The sequence below is a fragment of the Nanorana parkeri genome, unplaced genomic scaffold, assembly GCF_000935625.1.
Source record: "Nanorana parkeri isolate BGI_ZX_2015 unplaced genomic scaffold, ASM93562v1 scaffold1182, whole genome shotgun sequence".
Taxonomy (NCBI): domain Eukaryota; kingdom Metazoa; phylum Chordata; class Amphibia; order Anura; family Dicroglossidae; genus Nanorana; species Nanorana parkeri.
The window spans coordinates 393,800-412,613 of record NW_017307450.1 but is presented as its reverse complement, the minus strand read 5'-3'; the positions used below and the strand labels follow the sequence as shown (position 1 = coordinate 412,613).

At 45.1% G+C, this 18,814-nt stretch overlaps 2 protein-coding genes across 3 annotated transcripts in view; one reads left to right on the top strand and one right to left on the bottom strand.

Moving 5' to 3' along the window:
* Positions 1 to 997, top strand: part of UBE2O (ubiquitin conjugating enzyme E2 O) — a 64,283-nt gene extending 63,286 nt beyond the window's left edge. Inside the window, exon 19 of the mRNA XM_018568408.1 lies at positions 988 to 997. The gene's annotated coding sequence lies outside the window, so the exon portion shown is untranslated. The remainder of the gene's footprint in view (positions 1 to 987) is intronic.
* A 578-nt stretch (positions 998 to 1,575) lies between these two features.
* SPHK1 (sphingosine kinase 1) lies at positions 1,576 to 18,559 on the bottom strand. 2 transcript variants are annotated; one of them, XM_018568404.1, is made up of 5 exons: positions 17,964 to 18,559; positions 10,787 to 10,928; positions 8,093 to 8,187; positions 7,895 to 8,010; positions 1,576 to 2,596 (listed from the first exon to the last, which is right to left on the bottom strand). In XM_018568404.1, exons 1-5 carry the CDS (start codon positions 18,366 to 18,368, stop codon positions 1,837 to 1,839), a joined length of 1,518 nt encoding a protein of 505 aa, XP_018423906.1. In that variant the 5' UTR covers positions 18,369 to 18,559; the 3' UTR covers positions 1,576 to 1,836. The 2 variants fall into 2 exon arrangements, with proteins under 2 accessions (XP_018423906.1, XP_018423905.1); XM_018568403.1 differs by having other exon boundaries at positions 10,787 to 10,933; positions 17,972 to 18,559.
* Positions 18,560 to 18,814: the final 255 nt, after the last annotated feature.

Sequence of the window (18,814 nt, the reverse complement as noted above, 5' to 3'; positions counted from 1 at the left end):
ATCTGCCATAACGGAGCCTGATGCCTGCTGCCTTGTTCTGGTGACAGTCGGCCCGGCTCGCGGCAGGCGCCCCCCGCCATCTATGCGCCCGGGGCGAACGCCCCCCCGGTTGTTACGCCACTGTCGGTATTTCATATGTATCATGCACATCAGGCATTTTAAAGTATGTCTAAAGCCAAAACTTTTTGTTACTTTTTGGAACACCTGTCCCTTTAAAAACCTTAAACGTTAGAAATTATGTCTGGGGAGAATGGTCCTCATTGTTGTTCATGATGACCACTGTCATCGGGATAGACAGCGGTGGGATATACAAAATTTTGCAATTGGCGCCAGAAGAGGAGGTGATATTTCCAGCATTACATTTTATATATATATAAGAATCCCTGGAGCACTATGGGATATCTAAAGAGGCAGCACAGAAGAAACAGCCTGTTTTGAGGTAGGATTTCTCTGACTGAAAACTCTAACGTATATCTCTGGCTTAGCCATCTGATGAGGGATGTGTCATCCCTTTGACTTTTTCAGTTTGAGCTATTGCGTTCTGTAAACAACTAACATAGATAATCATTAGGGTAGAGCTGCTCCTGCTTTTTCAGAAGGAGAACTTAAAAAATGTAATTGGAATACATACACAAGCATGTAGTATATCTCTAGTCACCATTCAACAAGAAGGATGTCCTTGAATGAGGAAGAGTTCAGTGAGGGGCAACAAAAGGGGGCTGGGGGACCTCAGCTATGAGGAACAATCAACTCATTTACACTGTTTCATCTCGGAGTGAAGGCGTTTAACAGGAGACATGATTGCCATCTACTAATGAATCAATGGTGACTAGTGATGGTAACAAACTCTTTAATCGAAGGTCCCTGGCGAGGACATGCGGCCACAATTTGAGGCTGGAGGAAATTTAAATTGCACAAGGAGTTCTTTACAACTAGAGCAGCAGAAATGTGGCGCTCCCTTCCCCAGCTCGTGGTATCAGCTGGGAGTGTTGATAACTTCAAAACATTTCTCGATGCCTTCCTCAATGGCCACAATACACAGGGGTATGTATATTCTTAGAAGACTCAAAATCACACACACGGGTCTAGTTCAAAACAAATTGCAAAGCCATTCGTTCTGCATATTTCTGTGAACATTTGTTCTGTACGAATGTAACCAAAATGAACATTTCTGGTATATTTTCTTACCGCATTATGCCCACTAGATGGAGCTAGGAAAATAGCATAGGAAATAAATATGTCTTTCCTATGCTCCTCAGCTCCATCTAGTGGCCATAGTTTGTGAATATTACATTCGACCTGAAAAGAAAATATACTTAGAGCGCTTGTGTTTAGCTCCATTCACACAAAACGAACGTTCACAGGGATTCACAAATTGTTTATAAGCAGACCCCATAGGTTGAACTGGATGGATCTCCAGTTGTTTTTCCAACCTTATCAACTATGTAAAATGCAATATTTTATATTTACCTGGCTTAAAAAAATAAAAACAAATTAAAAGGTTATATCTTTTAGTCCTGACTATAATAAATAAAGAAAATATGTATAACCCTACTATGCATTCCCTTTAAACTGGGTGAAATTTCTACTACGCTGAAGTTCTAGACAGCGTGTTCAGCTCGTCTTCTCAAAGTATAAATTAACACCTACACACAGCTATTTTCACTGATGCAGTCGTATTATACTTACCAGATCCTTGGCAGTATATCTTAGAAAGAAATACATGTGCTATTTATGTTTTAAATTACATAGTTGCACTACCAATGCAAGCTTCATTGTTAAATATACTCTAATGAATACAATAGTATTTCCTTCTCAACATGAAGGTTCTGACACTCATGCAGCATTACTGTTTGCATTAGGACTTTGAGCAATCGATATCACACGTCCCAAGCCCCTGTGAATCTGTCCCTGGATTGGACTGCATTGAATGACCTCTCCGTCCACTGTCATGATACCAGTACTTTCCTGTGGTTCTATTCGAAATGCCATAACAGGAAGGTGAGTGAAATGGGGAATATTGTGGTCTAGATGTGTTCCCTTCTCCATAGCCATAAACAATTTAATAAGACTTCCCCTTGAGATTCTGGAGGTGGCGTAGTACAAGTGGATGAGTCCTTCACCAGGGCCTTTGACCATAGGGGCAGCAAAGTGTTCAGCCCCAAGGTGAGACTGGTAGAGTGCCAGAACCAGGACAAACTGGTCTTCAATGACATTCCAGTGGCTTGGAACGGGCTGGTCCAGTGGTACTAGAAGCTGGTCTTCCAGCACTCCACTGTCTGCTGTAGGGCTACCTCCATTGTCCATTTCTACTTCTGCAGGGCTGGCTGGCAGGAATGAGAGACGTCCAGAGTAAGTCCGCAATGCAGTCAGACGCACAAAAGTCCCTACGGAGAAACGGGCGTAGCCCATAAATCTGTATTTCTCACTTTCTATGTCAACGTCTGAAATTAGGCCCCAAGCCACGCTAAGGAACGAGAAGATCCTCTTTCCAGGTAAGGTGGTCAGGGAAACAATGTCCAGGGGGAGAGGTTGACCCTTACACAAGATAAAGGCACAGTTCATGAGGAGTTTGTTACCCGTGACTTGTTGGTGTCTGTATAAAAAAACAAAGACAGCATTTCTTAACATATACATAAACATTTATATCTACATATATATCTACTGGGGAAAACATTTCACAATTTTGCGTAGCTAGTCATTGAATAACGTCAATATCAGGTATCAGTGGAATGAGATACGTCTGCACTGTGTTAATCCCTGTGTCTATTTCCTAATGAATTAAGCTGCTAACACCCTTCAATGTGTAAAAACAACAGATTATACATTAAACACAAAATAGTGTAGTGCTAACATGAGTAATCTAATTGTCACAAAACCAATGAATGTGATTCAAAACGAGTGCAATGCATACAGAAACTATACAAGAATGAAAGAAGTTCATAGAGAATCAGAGAATTTGCAGGAAATAACCCACATTGTGCAACATGTACCTGCAAATGAAAGTTCACACATCAAAATGTGAACAGCACTAACAGGTGAGATCTCTTCCACCTTCACCACACGCCTCACACCTCAGCAGATGGACCCTAATATCAACTCTGGGTCTAAACTTGCTTGATTTCCCTCTTGCAGGAAGAATAGACAGAGCTTTGTGGTTCTTATTTATTCAATGACAGTGCGAAATTCATAGGAAAAAGCGCAAATCCCATAATGCGGTAAAAATGCAAATCCACGAATGCTATCACACAGGAACTTGTTAACCCCTGTGTGATAGCAATAAAGTTAAGTGAAAAAATATATAAATTAAAATGAAAAAAATGCAAATCCCATAGTGCGGAAAAAACGCAAATCCCATAGTGCGGAAAAAACGCAAATCCCATAGTGCGGAAAAAACGCAAATCCCATAGTGTGGAAAAAACGCAAATTCCATAGTGCGGAAAAAACGCAAATCCCATAGTGCGGAAAAAACGCAAATCCCATAGTCCTTTAAGTTGTGAGGTGGGGTCTCCGTGGTTCGGACTTGTTTTTCAACACCTCAAACTCATCTTTGTGTTCCTCAAACCCTTTTTGAACCATTTTTGCACATTATCCTGCTGGAAGAGACCACTGTTATCAGGGAATACCGTTTCCATAAAAGGGTGTACTTGGTCAGCAACAACATTTAGGTAGATGGTACATGTCAAAGTAACATTCACATGAATGACAGGACCCAAGATTTCCCAGCAGAACATTGCCCAAAGCATCACACTGCCTCTGCCGGCTTGCCTTCTTCCCATAGTGCATCCTGGTGCCATCTCTTCCCCAGGTAAGTGATGCACACACACTCGGCCATCCACATGATGTAAAATAAAACATGATTCTTAAGACCCGGCCACGTTCTTCCATTGTTCAGTGGTCCATTTCTGATGCTCACGTGCCCGTTGTAGGCACTTTTGGTGGTTGATCTGCATGGGCACCCTGACCGGTCTGTGGCTACGCAGCCCATATGCACCAAACTACAATGCACTGTGTGTTCAGACACCTTTCTATCAGAATCAGCATTAACTTCTTCAGCAATTGTGCTACAGTAGCTCCTCCATTGGATCGGATTACACGGACCAGCTTTTGCTCCCCACATGCAACAATGAGCCTTAGCCGCCCATGACGCCGCCGGTTCACCAGTTTTGCTTCCTTGGACCACTTTTGGTTGGTCCTGACCACTGCAGACCTAGAGCATCCAACAAGAGCTGCAGTTTTAGAGTTGCTCTGACCCAGTCATCCAGCATCACAATTTTGCCCTTGTCAAAATCACTCAAATTCATACGCTTATCCATTTATTTTTCTGCATTAAACACATCAACTTCATGGACAAAATGTTCACTTATTGCCTAATATACCCCACCCACTTCCAGGTGCCATTGTAACCAGATAATCAATCTTATTCACTTCACCTCTCAGTGGTCATAATGTTATTGGTGATCGGTGTATATATTTATTTAAAAAAACATAAAAAGGAATGGTCACTCACACTTAAAAGTGCGAGTATAAACCAGCACAGATAGTGTTGCGTTTGCAGCAGTATGCATTTTGTCATATTGACCGCTACAATTTGAAGTAACGCATAGGGAGGAGAACAGCAATAGATGGGAAATCTTCCAATGGGGACACTGGTTCTGATGACCAACAAAGATATCCCTCACTTTGGAGGGACACAGATGGCAAAAAAGAAAAGCTGACAGCGGTTATAACTCGTCCTTAGTCTATCCAAAACGTAAAAAAAAGTTTTGGCTTCAGTTCTACTTCCGTCGATCGTTGAAAGATGGCCGGACGGGAGTCTCCTGGATGCGGGTGGGCATCTTTAGACGTCCTCCGTGCCCGCGCCCACTCGGCGGGAGACTCCCGTCCGGCCGTCTTTCAACGATCGGCGGAAGGGAGGTGGTTAAAGTAGAACTGAAGCCAAAACTTTTGGCTATGGTGGTTTTTTGCAATTTCGCGGGCGCGCGCAATTTTAAGGCTTGACATGTTTGGTGTCTATTTACCCGACGTGACCCCGCCTTTTATATTTTACCAAAAAATTGGGTAAAAATAATTGTTTTCTAAAATAATAAAGGGAAAAGCATTTTTTTTACTATTCTGTACTTTTTTTGTTATATGAAAAAAAAAAAATCCCCAGTGGTGATTAAATACCACCAAAAGAAAGCTCTATCTGTCCCCAAAAAAATGGTATAAAAAATTGGAATAAAATTTCAGTACAGTGTTGCATGACGGAATAAACGTCAATCAAAGTACCGCAGCGCTGAATACTGAAAAATGGCCTGGACGGGAAGGGGGTGTAAACACCCCGGTCAGCAAGTGGTTAAAGGAGAACTATGGGGTCAGTGTTTTTCCCCATAGTTCTCCTTAGGGTAACGGGAGGACACAAACTAGCGTCCTCCCGCTACCCTAAGCTCAGTATACCGCGAGCTACAGCTCGCGGTATACTGAGGCGCCGCAGCGGATCCCGACGTAGATGACGGGATCCGCCCAGATGCGTGAGTGACAGCTGGCTCTGCCTATCTAGAGGCAGTGCCAGCTGTACCCGCCCCTTCCCCCGTCCGTTCCGCCAGTCAGCGCTGGCAGATAGGAGCGGGGAGGGGGGAATCCAGCCCCTCCCCCTGTCACGGCCGAGAGCCGTGACAGGATCGAGAGGTGAGCGAACCTGGTATGTGTTCGCTCACCTCCCGATCTACTGAGCCGACCTGTGACAGTCTCATTGTCACAGGTCGGCTAGAACTATGAGGTGAGTGGAAATCACTCACCTCATAGTTCTCCTTTAAGTCACAGGAGGGAGCAGTAGTTATGTCCCTTCCGCCATCTCTGATCATTTGAACAGGAACATTTGGCTAAGCTGAACATTCTTGTTTATGGAGTGGATTGGAGCAGCTGAGGTGCTTTTATATTGTTAGGGCCACAGATTTTTTTATTGGTGACCCCTACGCCTATTATTAGGGCTTGTTCACACGATGTCCAGACCAGAGCAGTTAGCTCCTGGACCAAAAAACACATCCCAATGTATCCCCATGTGATTTCTGGGCTACGGTTCACACCTTTGCAGTGCTTTCCGTTACAGACCGAAAAAATACTGCATGTCTTATTTTCTTCTGGTCTGGAACGCGCAAAATGCGCCAAAAACGCACACAGTGCACTGGACTGCACCTGAAAGCACATTTTAAGCTAAAAAAACACCAAAACAGGACGTGGCAAAATCGTGGTAAAATGGCAGCAGAAACTCGTCGAAACGCACTGCACTGCATTTGCAGATCTGGTCCGTACATGGTGTCAACATGGCCACAGTCCTTTTTGTACATGTAGTAGTTTCTAGAGCTTCACTGAGACCAGGTTCACACCAGATCTGGAACGCGCTGCATTACGTTTTGCCGCGTTTTGACCGCAGGTTTTGTTTTTGCTTAAAATGGGCTTACAGGTGCGTTCCAGTGCGTTTGTATGTGTTTTGATACGTTTTCATGCATTCAAGTGCATTCCAGACCAGAGAAAATGAGACAAGCAGTATTTTTCTAGTCTGGATCGGAACGGACTATGCTGGTGTGAACAGAGCCCAGAAATACCATAGGGATACATTGGAATGGTGTTTTGGTCCGGGAACAAACTGTTCTGGTCTGGACATGGTGTGAACAAGCCCTGAGGCAGTTTCTGGTTTCCCTTTTGCTTGTTTCGGGTTACCCCTCTTCTCAGTTACTATGCAGGAACACCTGGAGTCTGCTGTTGCTGGGAAGATTTGACACACCTCTCTCACCTGATTCGCAGCTAATGTTGTGGCGGGAAATCAAACAGCCAATCAATAGATGTGCTCACGTTTACATATCTTCTGTCAGAGACTCTGTCAGCAGTGACGTTTTTTGAGGGGGTATTGTCACCCACAATGGTGACAGCGGCTGGACAGTGATTATCACAGCTGGAGCAGACAGAATCTGGAGAAGTTGCCTATTTTAACGAATCAATGTTTCTCTTTAATTTGTTCAGCTCAGCTTTGAAAATGAAAGAGAGAAGCTGATTGGTTGTCATGCACGGCTGCTCCAGATTCTGTCTGCTCTAGTTTTGATGAATCCCCTCTTTATATAATTGGTTTCTCAGTAGTCTTGTATGTGAGAAGTAGAAAAGTCTCCAAACAAAGCCATTTTCTGGGTTACCAGAAGGTGCTGTTGTTTCCGAGTCATAGGACCCATGCATGTGTATTATCAGGACAATACCCAGAAAGGAGGGAAGGTCAGAAGTTCACTAACCGCCTCACACCACAAAATATGGGTCCCCATCTGTTGTCACTGACTAGAATGTCCCCGGAGGAAGTAGAATGGGCTCTGCATCAATACAGACGAGTGGGAGGTGATGCTTTTTCAGAGGCAGCCAGCAATGGCAGCTCCAGTATTTCTCTAATGACAGATGGATTTTAAAGTTGGATTTCTCCTGCACCCGGCTACACAGTACAGGAGGGGATAGGAGAGACTAGTGCAATGCAAGGTTAATCAAAAACCTTTGCACAGGGCTCGGTGTGGATATCCACTGATCGATCTATTAAAAGTGCTGACATCTAGGAAGCTACAGCAGCAGGAAGGGTGACAACGCTGCAGAGATTTCACTGCAGAAGAAAAAGCATTGTCACCCTATTAAAGTGTGCACCTGATGGTTCTACTGGAAGGATCAACAAGTAATTACAAACGGTTACAAGGGGTACATAGAAAACCAGAAAGCCCGGTCTTACTAGAATGTGCAGCCTGTATCACATATGCAGACATCTGAACTCTCCCGGATGACAGGGCACCTCCCTGAGATGAGAAGGGCACCTCCCTGAAATGACTTATTTCAGGTTGGGATCCCTGCATATGTGATTTCAGAGTCTGACTATAGTTCTACTCACCCAGAATAATAATTGACAGATGCAGCGAGAGCATTTCCTGAACCACCTGGAAGGACAGAGAGGGGCTTTTTAATGGCGTCTGCCCAATCCTGTCGTGCCATTAACCCATTAATGACCTGGTAATAAACAGTAGAAATAAGTTAGGCATGGGTCTCTAAATAAACTGACAATTTTAGTTAAAGGTGAAGAAAATGATACCTCAAATATGAGTCCGTCCCCCGACATTACAGCGATCACATCCCAGTTAGATAGATCCTGGTCATGTACCACCTCATGTGCCTGGTTGGGCCTCTCTGTTAATTCGGGTGAAATACAACAGTTCTTGTCAAGCCAGAAAGAAATCATACTTGCCTGGGTACACAGCATTTTGTAATCATTAAAAACATTCAAGCAACTTCTTAACATTGCTCTATACAGTTTAGGTCGCCCAGGGCACACGTGAACCATGATGCTCTGTCTTAACATGTGTCACCTGGACAGGAAATTGGGACCAATCACTTTAAGAGCTCATTTACATGGGCATGCACGCCCATGCAGGGACCTGCTCCTGGGAGGGGAAGGTGGCGTTTGTAATTGTGTGCAGCCTCCTATACCTCCCTATGGGAGGACGCGGTTACACGCCGTAACACACTAACTGACACTGTGCACTTGGACACAGACAGTGTGCCTAGAGATTGTAAATACTTTTAAAGGGTGTCATGGCTGAAAAAAGGTTGAGAAACACTGCTTTATACTACAGCAGTCCACTTTAGGGTTAGTTCACACCATATGCAGTGCGTTCCGGTCCAATTCTGGCCGGAACGCACTGCATCGCATTGCGGCCGGCTCACTTTTTTGTGAGGCAGGAGGGGCGTGGTGGGCCCTTGAAGTGAATTGCACCGTAGCCACGCCCTCTGGCCGCAATGCGATCGCCCGCACGGGATCGCAAGACACATTGTGCCTGCGGTCCAGTCTGGTGCAATCAAAATAGTGCTTGCAGCATTTTGATCGCACTGCACCGGACGGGTCCGCAGGCACAATGTGCGGGTGATCGCATTGCGGCCGGAGGGCGTGGCTACGGTGCCGTTCACTTTAATGGCCCGCCACGCCCCCTCAAGCCCAGCAAAAAAGTGAGCCGGCCGCAATGCGATGCAGTGCGTTCCGGCCAGAATCAGACCGGAACGCACTGCTTATGGTGTGAACTAACCCTCACTCCCTTTATCAATAATGTGGCGCTCGTGGAACACACCTGCTTGTAATAGTGGAACAGACACTGCAAGATTCTTGCTGCCTCTCATATAGAAAGCCAAATGTAAAGAAAATCCTGAACTGAATAATTTTTCATACCCACCAATCATATGCAATCCACAGGGAAGCAGAGAAAGAGGAAGTTCCACAGTACAAGCTACAGGAAGTACACCCTTAGGCCCCTTTCACATGGACGCCGATCGCTCTGCTCAGCAGGGAAGCCATGTACAGATCCCCTGCTGATTGGGGCAGTATATGAACAGATGTCACATTCAGTTTGTTCCCCATCTTGTGATGAAGGAAAAAAACTGAGCTAAACGGAGCCATGTTAAAGGTCTGTGGGCAGTCAGTTGTACCTCTGATCCGTCACATTCAGGTCCCCAAAAGCATAACTCTTTTTGTTTTGTTTTGGACTCGGAGGTAATCCAATATAAAACGATACATTCGTTTACATCCTCCTGCCCAAACACTGACATTGCAAAACTGACTGGCAGATCTGATCTGAACGCCATGTGAAAGGGAAGGAGAACTATGAGGTGAGTGCTTTTCACTCATCCTCATAGTTCTAGCCAACCTGTGACAATGAGACTGTCACAGGTTGGCTCAGTAGAGCGGGAGGTGAGCGAACACATACCTGAGTTCACTCACTTCTCGATCCTGTCACGGCTCTCTGCCTTGACAGGGGAGGGGCTGGATTCCCCCCTCCCCGCTCCCATCCACCAGCGCTGACTGGCGGAACGGACGGGGGAGGGGGTGGGTACAGCTGGCTCTGCCTCTAGATAGGCAGAGCCAGCTGTCACTCACGAAGCTGGGCGGATCCAGACATAATTGTCGGGATCCGCTTCAGCTGCGGCGTCTCAGTATACCGCGAGCTGTAGCTTGCGGTATACTGCGGCGTCTCAGTAAATATAATATGGGGCAAAGCCCTAACCCCATAGTTCTCCTTTAAACGAGAACTATGGGGTAAGGGTTTTTCCCCATAGTACTCTTAAGGGTCACGGGAGGACATATACTAGCGTCCTCGTGTGACCCAAAGCTCAGTATATTGCAAGCTACAGCTCGCGGTATACTGAGACCGCCACAGCCGGGACGGATCCCGACATTACTGTCGAGATCCACCCAGCTGCGTGAGTAATAGCTGGCTCTGCCTATCTAGAGGCAGAGCCAGCTGTACCCGCCCTTCCCCCATCCGTTCCGCCAGTCAGCGCTGGAGAATTGGAGCAGGAAGGGGTGTATCCCTGCGGGGAGCGGTGAGTGACAGTCACCACTCTCTGCAGGGACATGAGCGAGAAGTGAGCGAGCGATGGTATGCGTTCGCTCACTTCCCGATCTATTGAGCCGACGTGTGACAGTTTCATTGTCACACGTCGACTCGAAATATGAGGATGAGTGATTTTCACTCACCTCATAGTTCTCCTTCAATCCTTTCCTACTGACCTTGTTAGATAGACTTCCATAGATAGATGATTTCACTTGTTGTTTGGCATTGCTTTTTCATTTTTTTACATTTACTGTTGGCTTAACTTTTCATTCTCTGTGTAAATATAATTGGTATTGCTCACTGCTAATGACCTCAAGAGCTTCATTCCCAGGTCTATGTTGAAGTCCAATCTAAAAAAGATTCAGCCTCTGAGTCACCGTTCGTTCCCCCTTGACCCTTCGTACCTGTCACCAGCAAAGTGAAATGGGCATTGGCCTCTGTCAGCATAGGCATGACGTGGGTCTCAAATAGAGTGAGAGCCTTTCCTGTTCCCCCGCAAGGATTTAACAACACAAGTACGCGGATTGCTGATGGCACCAGGTATGGCTGTCCTGTGAATGATAAAGCAGATATAATGAATTACAAAAAGAAACAAAAAAGTATTCTCTAACATCCACATCATCCCGTTAATTAATTTCCTTTTTTAGCACTGACCCAAGCTGGACCCTTTCTATTGGGTAGAATAGATACCTCAAGAAAAGCTGAACTGGCTACTTTCATTCAATTTCCTAATAGTTCATAAGGGTCAAATCACCAATTGGTTTCAACCGTAGGGACAAAATCAAATCAAAGATGCAGGATGGAAAAGTTTTCTCAACGGAACCAAATTCTAACAGTGAATGTGGATGCATTCAAGGACCTTAACTATTAACAATATGTGGATTTGGGGTTCTTGGGGTTTTCATGAGCTGTAAGCCATAATCATCACAATTATGACAAATCACGGCTTGAATTATCTTGCTTTGCATGTAATGAGTCTATCTCATATATTAGTTTCACCTTTTAAGTTGCATTAGTGAAATAAATGAATTTTGCACAATATTCTAATTATTCGAGTTTCACCTGTATATCATTGGTATGCAATACGTTAAATAAAGTTGTTGCAACAAAAACATCCATTGTATTGTATTATATATGTATGGGTAGACACCAAGAATATACAGCCCATCGATGAGTGGTGGTGGAGTACACATGGCCTTCGGAGGAAGTCACTGAGATGTTCACCACCAATATCGACATTTTATAATACAAAACTAATAACCAGGTTATCAAAAATTATAATCATCAATCATCATCATCATATTTACAACAACTAGAGGAAACCCCAAAAGTTAGGCTCCAGCTGTCATTTGTAAGGAGCACTGGCTACCTGGCTCCTGGGATGTGTCCAGCCTTGGTTCCTAACCCCTGTCAGCTACTGGATGTTATTGGTAATATAGTCAGTATTTATTTACAAAATGTCAGTAGTGAGCACGTTATCTGTTGTTTTGGGTTCCTGCTCCTTATCAGGAGCACACAGCTTGGAGGATGACATGGCCATCAAGCCCCTGAAAGTTCAGATGGGGAAACCGCACCTAGAAATATCTCTGTGTTTAGACATCATATAACATGGTGATTCTAATAGGAGGTGAACTCATGTGACCAGCTACAACATGGAGTCTCAAGCTGGGTGACAATTAGTAGAAAAAAAAACAATTCCTCCATTCATGCTAAACAGCTTGGATGGAGGATCTGCCACTGCGGCTACTGAATTTTGACAGTCGGTGAAAATGCCTAAACAGTGCCTTCATCCGACGGGACTCAGACACTGTTCAGCAAAGTATTTTTCACCTAGCTCCTTACACTTTTCAGTCGAAGGATGCCAGATGGGAGGCAGCTGATAGGGCCACCCACTGAGCAAATTTTAGCAGGTTCAAGAAGGACTAGCCGAAATGCGCTCAGTGTGTAGCCAGCTTCAGAAACTGCTTGAATTTCAGCCCTGTCCTGCCAGCACCATTCCATTCGACAGCAGTAGATTTTTCATACGACTTTTGTCAAAGGAGCCTGGCTGAAAAATTGAGTGACTGCAGCCAATCACTGTTTGGGTAGTCACAGCTAATACAATAACCTGTCAAATTACTAGAACTGTGGCTGCGGCTGATTGGCTGAAGTCACTATCCGGCTGACAAAGTTTCGACCCGGCTCCTCCTACAAAATTGGATTTAGTAAATGACTTCTGTAGAGTCAGCGGGGCCCACCCACTGTTAGAGTTTCAGCAGATTCACAGGAATGCGCCAAAATTCTACCAGTGTATGGCCAGCAGTATGTAGTAAGAAGCACATTGCAGGTTAATCTGTACCTGAATGAAGGAAGCCAGATGGATCATTAACCATGCATTCCTGTGTAAACCTGAAAAGCCTATTTCCTAGCTACATTTCCTGAGGGATAGAAGCATAGTGTACCCCCATCCAAATTTTGTTAGACTGTCACAATTTTTGAAGTAGGTGAGACCAGGACAATAGGACTATGGTAGGGACAACTGGGAACCTTTGGCCTAAGGGGGGGCAAATACATCCAAGTAGCCCTTTCTAGTCAGGGACAGATTTCTGTGGGCTAAAGTAAGTGTACTATGCAAAGTGTGCCACGGTGCTGCATTGACTGGTGGGCACAGTGAAAGGTGGGGGCTCCTATAGGACGGGGTTTATTGGACACAAATCATTAGTTTGCTTATATTATACATCTAGTGCAGTGGTTCTCAACCTGTGTAACCTCAGGACCCACATTTGTCCTTGGTCATTAAGTCACGACCCAAGTCGCGCTGCACTGGAACACACAGCATTAGGTTAGCCCATGTTCAGGTGCGGGCGTACGAACTGTGGGTGGGAAGTGCGCTTGGGGTACCATTCAAATGAATGGCGACGCAACACACCTTCCACACCAGAGAGCACGGTAGGTGCGATTGCATGGTACAGTGTGTTAATGCTATGCGAATAAAGCACTGTACTATTGTGAACGGGCCCTCAAAAACACTGACCTACATACACAATCTCACACATTCACTGACATTCTCAAACACACATTTACACTTTTTTGTTTTTGTTTTTTTTAAGGTCCACCTACTCTCCCTATCTAAGGAGAACTGGAGAGGATCCTCAGCCTGGGGTCCAGTGTGGGCTGCTCTGCTGTGATGGAGCTCCATTCATATGTGCATTGCTTGTACACCTCCCTTGCATGCCCTGTAGAGGTGATGGGAGCCAGAATGTGACATCACTCTAGTCCAGGCACCTCAACAGGGCATGTGAGGGAGCTGTAAGCAATGCACGTATGGATGGAACTACCTCACGACCATATCTCTAGCATACACCACCTCAAGCTGGCGATGGCCAGTATATTTAGAATGGATGCTTGGCGCGAGAACTGACAGTGCTGAGGAGCCTCTCACCTAGCGCAGTGGAAGGCATGCCGCGACCCACTGAACACGGGGTCGTGACCCACTTTTCAGTCACGACCCACCAGTTGAGAACCAAGGATCTAGTGGATGCAATCGTACAGGCGTTGTACAAATGTGTGCTTATTTTTACCAAGCATTGTACTCCGAGTTGATATTACTGCAGTAAGGCCATGCGGCTATCTTATGAATGGACCCCAAAGTGTTAGTTTTGTTATATGATACATTCAGCTAATGCAATCATACCGTCTGTGTACAAATGTGTGCTTAAAGCAGAACTATGGGGTTAAGGCTTTTCCCAATAGTTCTCTTTAGGGTAACGGGAGGACACAAACTAGCGTCCTCCCGTCACCCTAGGCTCAGTATACCTGAAGCTTCTGCTCGCGGTATACTGAGACGCCGCAGCTGAAACAATTGTGCCGGGATCCGTCCAGCTGCGTGACTGACAGCTGGCTCTGCCTATCTAGAGGCATAGCCCACTGTACCCGCCCGTTCCGCCAGTCAGCGCTGGCGTATCGGAGCGGGGAGGGGGGAATCCAGCCCCTCCCCTGTCACGGCAGAGAGCCGTGACAGGATCGAGAGGTGAGCGAACGCCGGTATGTGTTCGCTCACTTCCCGATCTACTGAGCCGACCTGGGACAGTCTCATTGTCACAGGTCGGCTAGAACTGTGAGGTGAGTGAAAAGCACTCGCCTCATAGTTCTCCTTTAATATTACCAAGCATTGTATTCCCAGCTGTAAAACTGAAGCCGACAGAGTGGGAATATCAGATGTGCTTGGAATGTGTCCTAACCTGTCTCACCTGTTTGTGTGCTGTCCACATAAAGATGGCTACACCTGGCTTTACCTGTACATAGGGCAATGCTCTGAACGCGGAGGTCAATGACTCATTAGAGGACAAACTATAATCAGTAAACACATGGGAGCAGCCTGACGGAACAGCCCATGCAGAAATGACAAAATTAAACACAACCTTCGGAGTCTAATCAGATATATAATTACACTCTTTCAAAGTGCTACTTGGCTATGTTACAACCACTCCTCTCCAATAACAAGCAGAAGATCCAGTATGGGTAAACTTGTGGGATAGCTAAAACATTAACATTCATTAATATTGATAAAAAAGATGGTATATCTGTGAGATCCTTTTAGAAAGATATTTTACATTGAAATAAAAAATGCTGAAAAGATAACTTTTTGGGGGCGTATAGGGGAGGGAAGGGTTAAGAGTCCAATCACACCAACAGCACAGCCACTGTTTTGTACTGTTAGGAAGCAGTGCAATGCGCTGATTTTAGGATTTCAGCGAATCACAATGTTTACCTTTATTATAACTTTATTGAAATGTCACAAAGTGATAGAAATCCCCTCTTAGAAAGTTACCTCCATTGGACTAAAAAACATTTTGTCCTTAAATTCAGTTGGAAAGAAAATACGGTTGTCGCTCCTCGACCATCTAGAGAGAATTCTGGTAATAAAAATAAAACAATTTTTGTAGAAGTATCTCAAGGTTCCGTGAAAGAATTCAAATCTGGAAAGTTAGGCACCTTTCATACAGGTCCAAACGGGCCGGCCCGTCAGCTTTGCAGGTGGACCCAATTGGATTCCCAATGTAAGTCTGGACGGGCATCCGTTTACCCCCAACTCTTGCCAGGTCCGGAAAAACAAACGGAACAGTGTTCTGTTTCCACGGTCCTGATCATGCCGGATAATCTGATGTAAATAGACACACGTCCTACTCCCCATAGACCGACATGGGGTCCGGTCATTTCATCTTTTTCCTTCATCACAAGATAAAAGAAAAAAACCTAACAGACACACAACGGTGACATCTGATCCCTATCTCTCAGTTCAGGACAGGATCTGTGCACAGATCTCTTCCTGATCAGCCTGAGTGAAAGGGGCCTTAAAGTGTATGGAAGCTAAAACTTATTTTCACATTTTTGGATAGCATGGTGAGGGGTTAGTATACCTATTCGGATTATATTGCTATCTCTGTCTCAGATGGGGGGGGGGGGAGGATTCACCCTCTCTGTTTGTCCTGCAATTGTTGTTACAGAAGGTGTTGGCAGATCATACATTTTGGAGCTGTTACAGGAACAGGAGACGGTAAGTTTTTCAGTGGGTACATGTGTTCAGGTGACAACTGTCTAAAAGGTGCCCATACACCTTACGACCATACACTTTTGTCTTGCGATGGTCGTATGCTTCTTGAAAGCCCGTAGGATCTGCCCACCTTGGACGGGCAGATCGTACTTGCCATCATCGAAAGCCCGCCCCGCTCAGGGGCGGGCTTCCGATGACGGCAATGCAGAACGGGCAGTGTGCGCGTGCGCACACCGGCCCGTTCCGCAGCTATCGGGCGAGCAGGCTAGAAACCCGCCGAGAATCGTACGATTCTCGGCGGGTTTTCGAACATGTTGGCTCGACAAAAGACGTGCGACCGTACAGTAGAAACGGTCGCACGTCTTAGTTCACACTGCTCGATTCTCGTACGATCGCGGGATTTCGCCCGATTCTCGTACGAGAATCGAGCAGTGTATGGGCACCTTAAGAGGGCACACCCTTGCTTTGGAGAGATCTTCTCTTACTTACTGCCTTACTGCTGTGTTTCCGAGACAGGAAGTGAAAGATAATCTCCTAGACAAGACCCCAAAAACTTTACATGGGTCAGGTTCTTTACTCTATCCAATAATGATAATTAGAAATTGGATTTATATACAATTTAAGGTTTACCTGTCATGTGAGAAATATAGGTGATGAAATTAACACCAGCACGGCCCACTGGACCTGCTGGAATTCCGTTTTATAGTATTTTTATTTCTACATTTTAACTTTTTTAATTCCTATAACTGTATGTGTTTTAGTCGCATGCCTTTGCTTTGACTATTACAAGATGGATTCTGATAGGTGCTGTGTTTTGTGTCTTGCAAGACCATGTGTATGAAATTTGGGCAAACTTCCAAAACTCCTGAGCTTAGTCACTGAACTCTAGTTAAGTGGTTGCTAAACTATAATTACCCAGTTGAGTACAATCTGTCATACTTTTTTTGATTAGCACTGAGGCTAAGTTTACATGGGAAGCAAAGGGGGTAAAGGGTAAACGCTGGCAGTTATACCGTGTTTATCCATCCTTTTTACCACCCACCTGCATTCATACATGACGGCCACTCGGGACCATCCACATTGCCATGGTCGCAAACTTTGCTTGACCAGGTGGCACTGCCTGCCAAACGTGCCCATGAAAGTTAATGGGACATATCATAGCTGCTTGGCATGCAGTTGCATGAGCGGTAATTCAATAAAAAATCCCTCTTAAGAAAAAAAAAAAAACAAGCAGTCCTGAATGCCTGTAACGTGTAAAAAAGGCCTAACTGTTCCATTTGCAGGACAAGCTTTAGAGGTGTTCTCTTCTTCTCAGTCTAAGCAGTACAGACCACCCCAAAAGCGTGTCCTGAAAATATAATTGTTAGTACATATAAAAAAAAGTATCTACAATCAAGCTAAACTATAACCATAACACCGGAAAATCTGGAGAAAATCTGGATCATGTAGGAAGGTCGGATCGCCAATAAATTTACATTTAAATAAAACTGACCTTGTATACAGTTTCAAACTTTATCTTATTCCCCAATGAACCTGACATGCCTCATAGATTGCTGCAAGCAATAGAAATTTAACAGATATGTGTGATCACGTTGTCAAAAAGGTTTCCCTGTTCACCGATTACGTGTAAACTACATAATCGCCAGAGTGTACAATACTAGCATAGTGTGTTGAAAAGGGAATTTGCTGACAGTCAACTATGTCATAGTGGAACGTCAACTATGTCATCGTGGAACGTCAACTATGTCATCGGGGAACGTCAACTATGTCATCGGGGAACGTCAACTATGTCATCGTGGAACGTCAACTATGTCATTGGGGAACGTCAACTATGTCATAGGGGAACGTCAACTATGTCATCGGGGAACGTCAACCATCTCATCGGGGAACGTCAACTATCTCATCATGTAGTGTCGACTATCTCATCATGGAACCACAACTTTTTCATCATGGGACCTCAACTATTTCATCATGGAGCATGTGGCACCTGTCTATGGTGCTACCACAACCAAAAACTTTAGAGGCCACTATATTCCCCCTTGGCAAACCACTTTACCTGGCTCTGTAGACAGCTGCTTTATCTTCTCTGTCCAGGTCCTGGCAAGTTTCATGTTCTGCTCTTTGTCCCTTGACACTTCTGTCCGGAATGTCCTGCAAATTCGCTGCCTGTAGTTTGTAGATCCTAACATCCCCCTAAGAGGATAAAAGACAACGGTGAAATACCCGCCGATGTCCTTGGGGTCTTTACCCTTGAAGGAGTGACAGCTGACACAGTCGACTAAGTTGAAGGATGTCTGGGGGTATCCGGATGAGGTGGCGACCAGGCTCTGTATTATCAGTTCTTTCTGTGTCAGGAGCAGCGAGAGGACCATTCCTTCTCCAGGCACTTGGGTGAAGCTGTCACAAAGGAGAATATCAGCTGGGCCAATGGATGGCCCATGGGCATCACCCATGTTTGATCCTTGTCAAGCCTTAAATCAGAAGTGCAGAAGTCAAATAAAAGAGTGTATAACATAAGCGGAATACAGGAAAGGAAAAGCAGTAGTTGAAGTCCTGACACAGCAAGAAGGAAAGGTATTACTGAGAAGACAGACAGTACATGAAGCAGATTGAGAGAGAGAAAGAGCACAGGCTGCTTCTCGGCTTGTCAGTTCACATTTGACTCTTGTGTGCCTGTGTGAGACTCTATATGAGTTTGTAGCACCCAGCACCCTCTGCTTCCTACTGCCCTCTAGTGGTAACAGAACAGACAGACAGGCTTCTGCACTGCACCCATAGAAGATCTACCTGTACAAGTGATCAATTAACACCCATGAAATCAACCAGCTGTAAAACATTTTACATTTTACATCTATGCTTTGCGGCAACACCCATGTTACTGTAATGCACATTACATGTA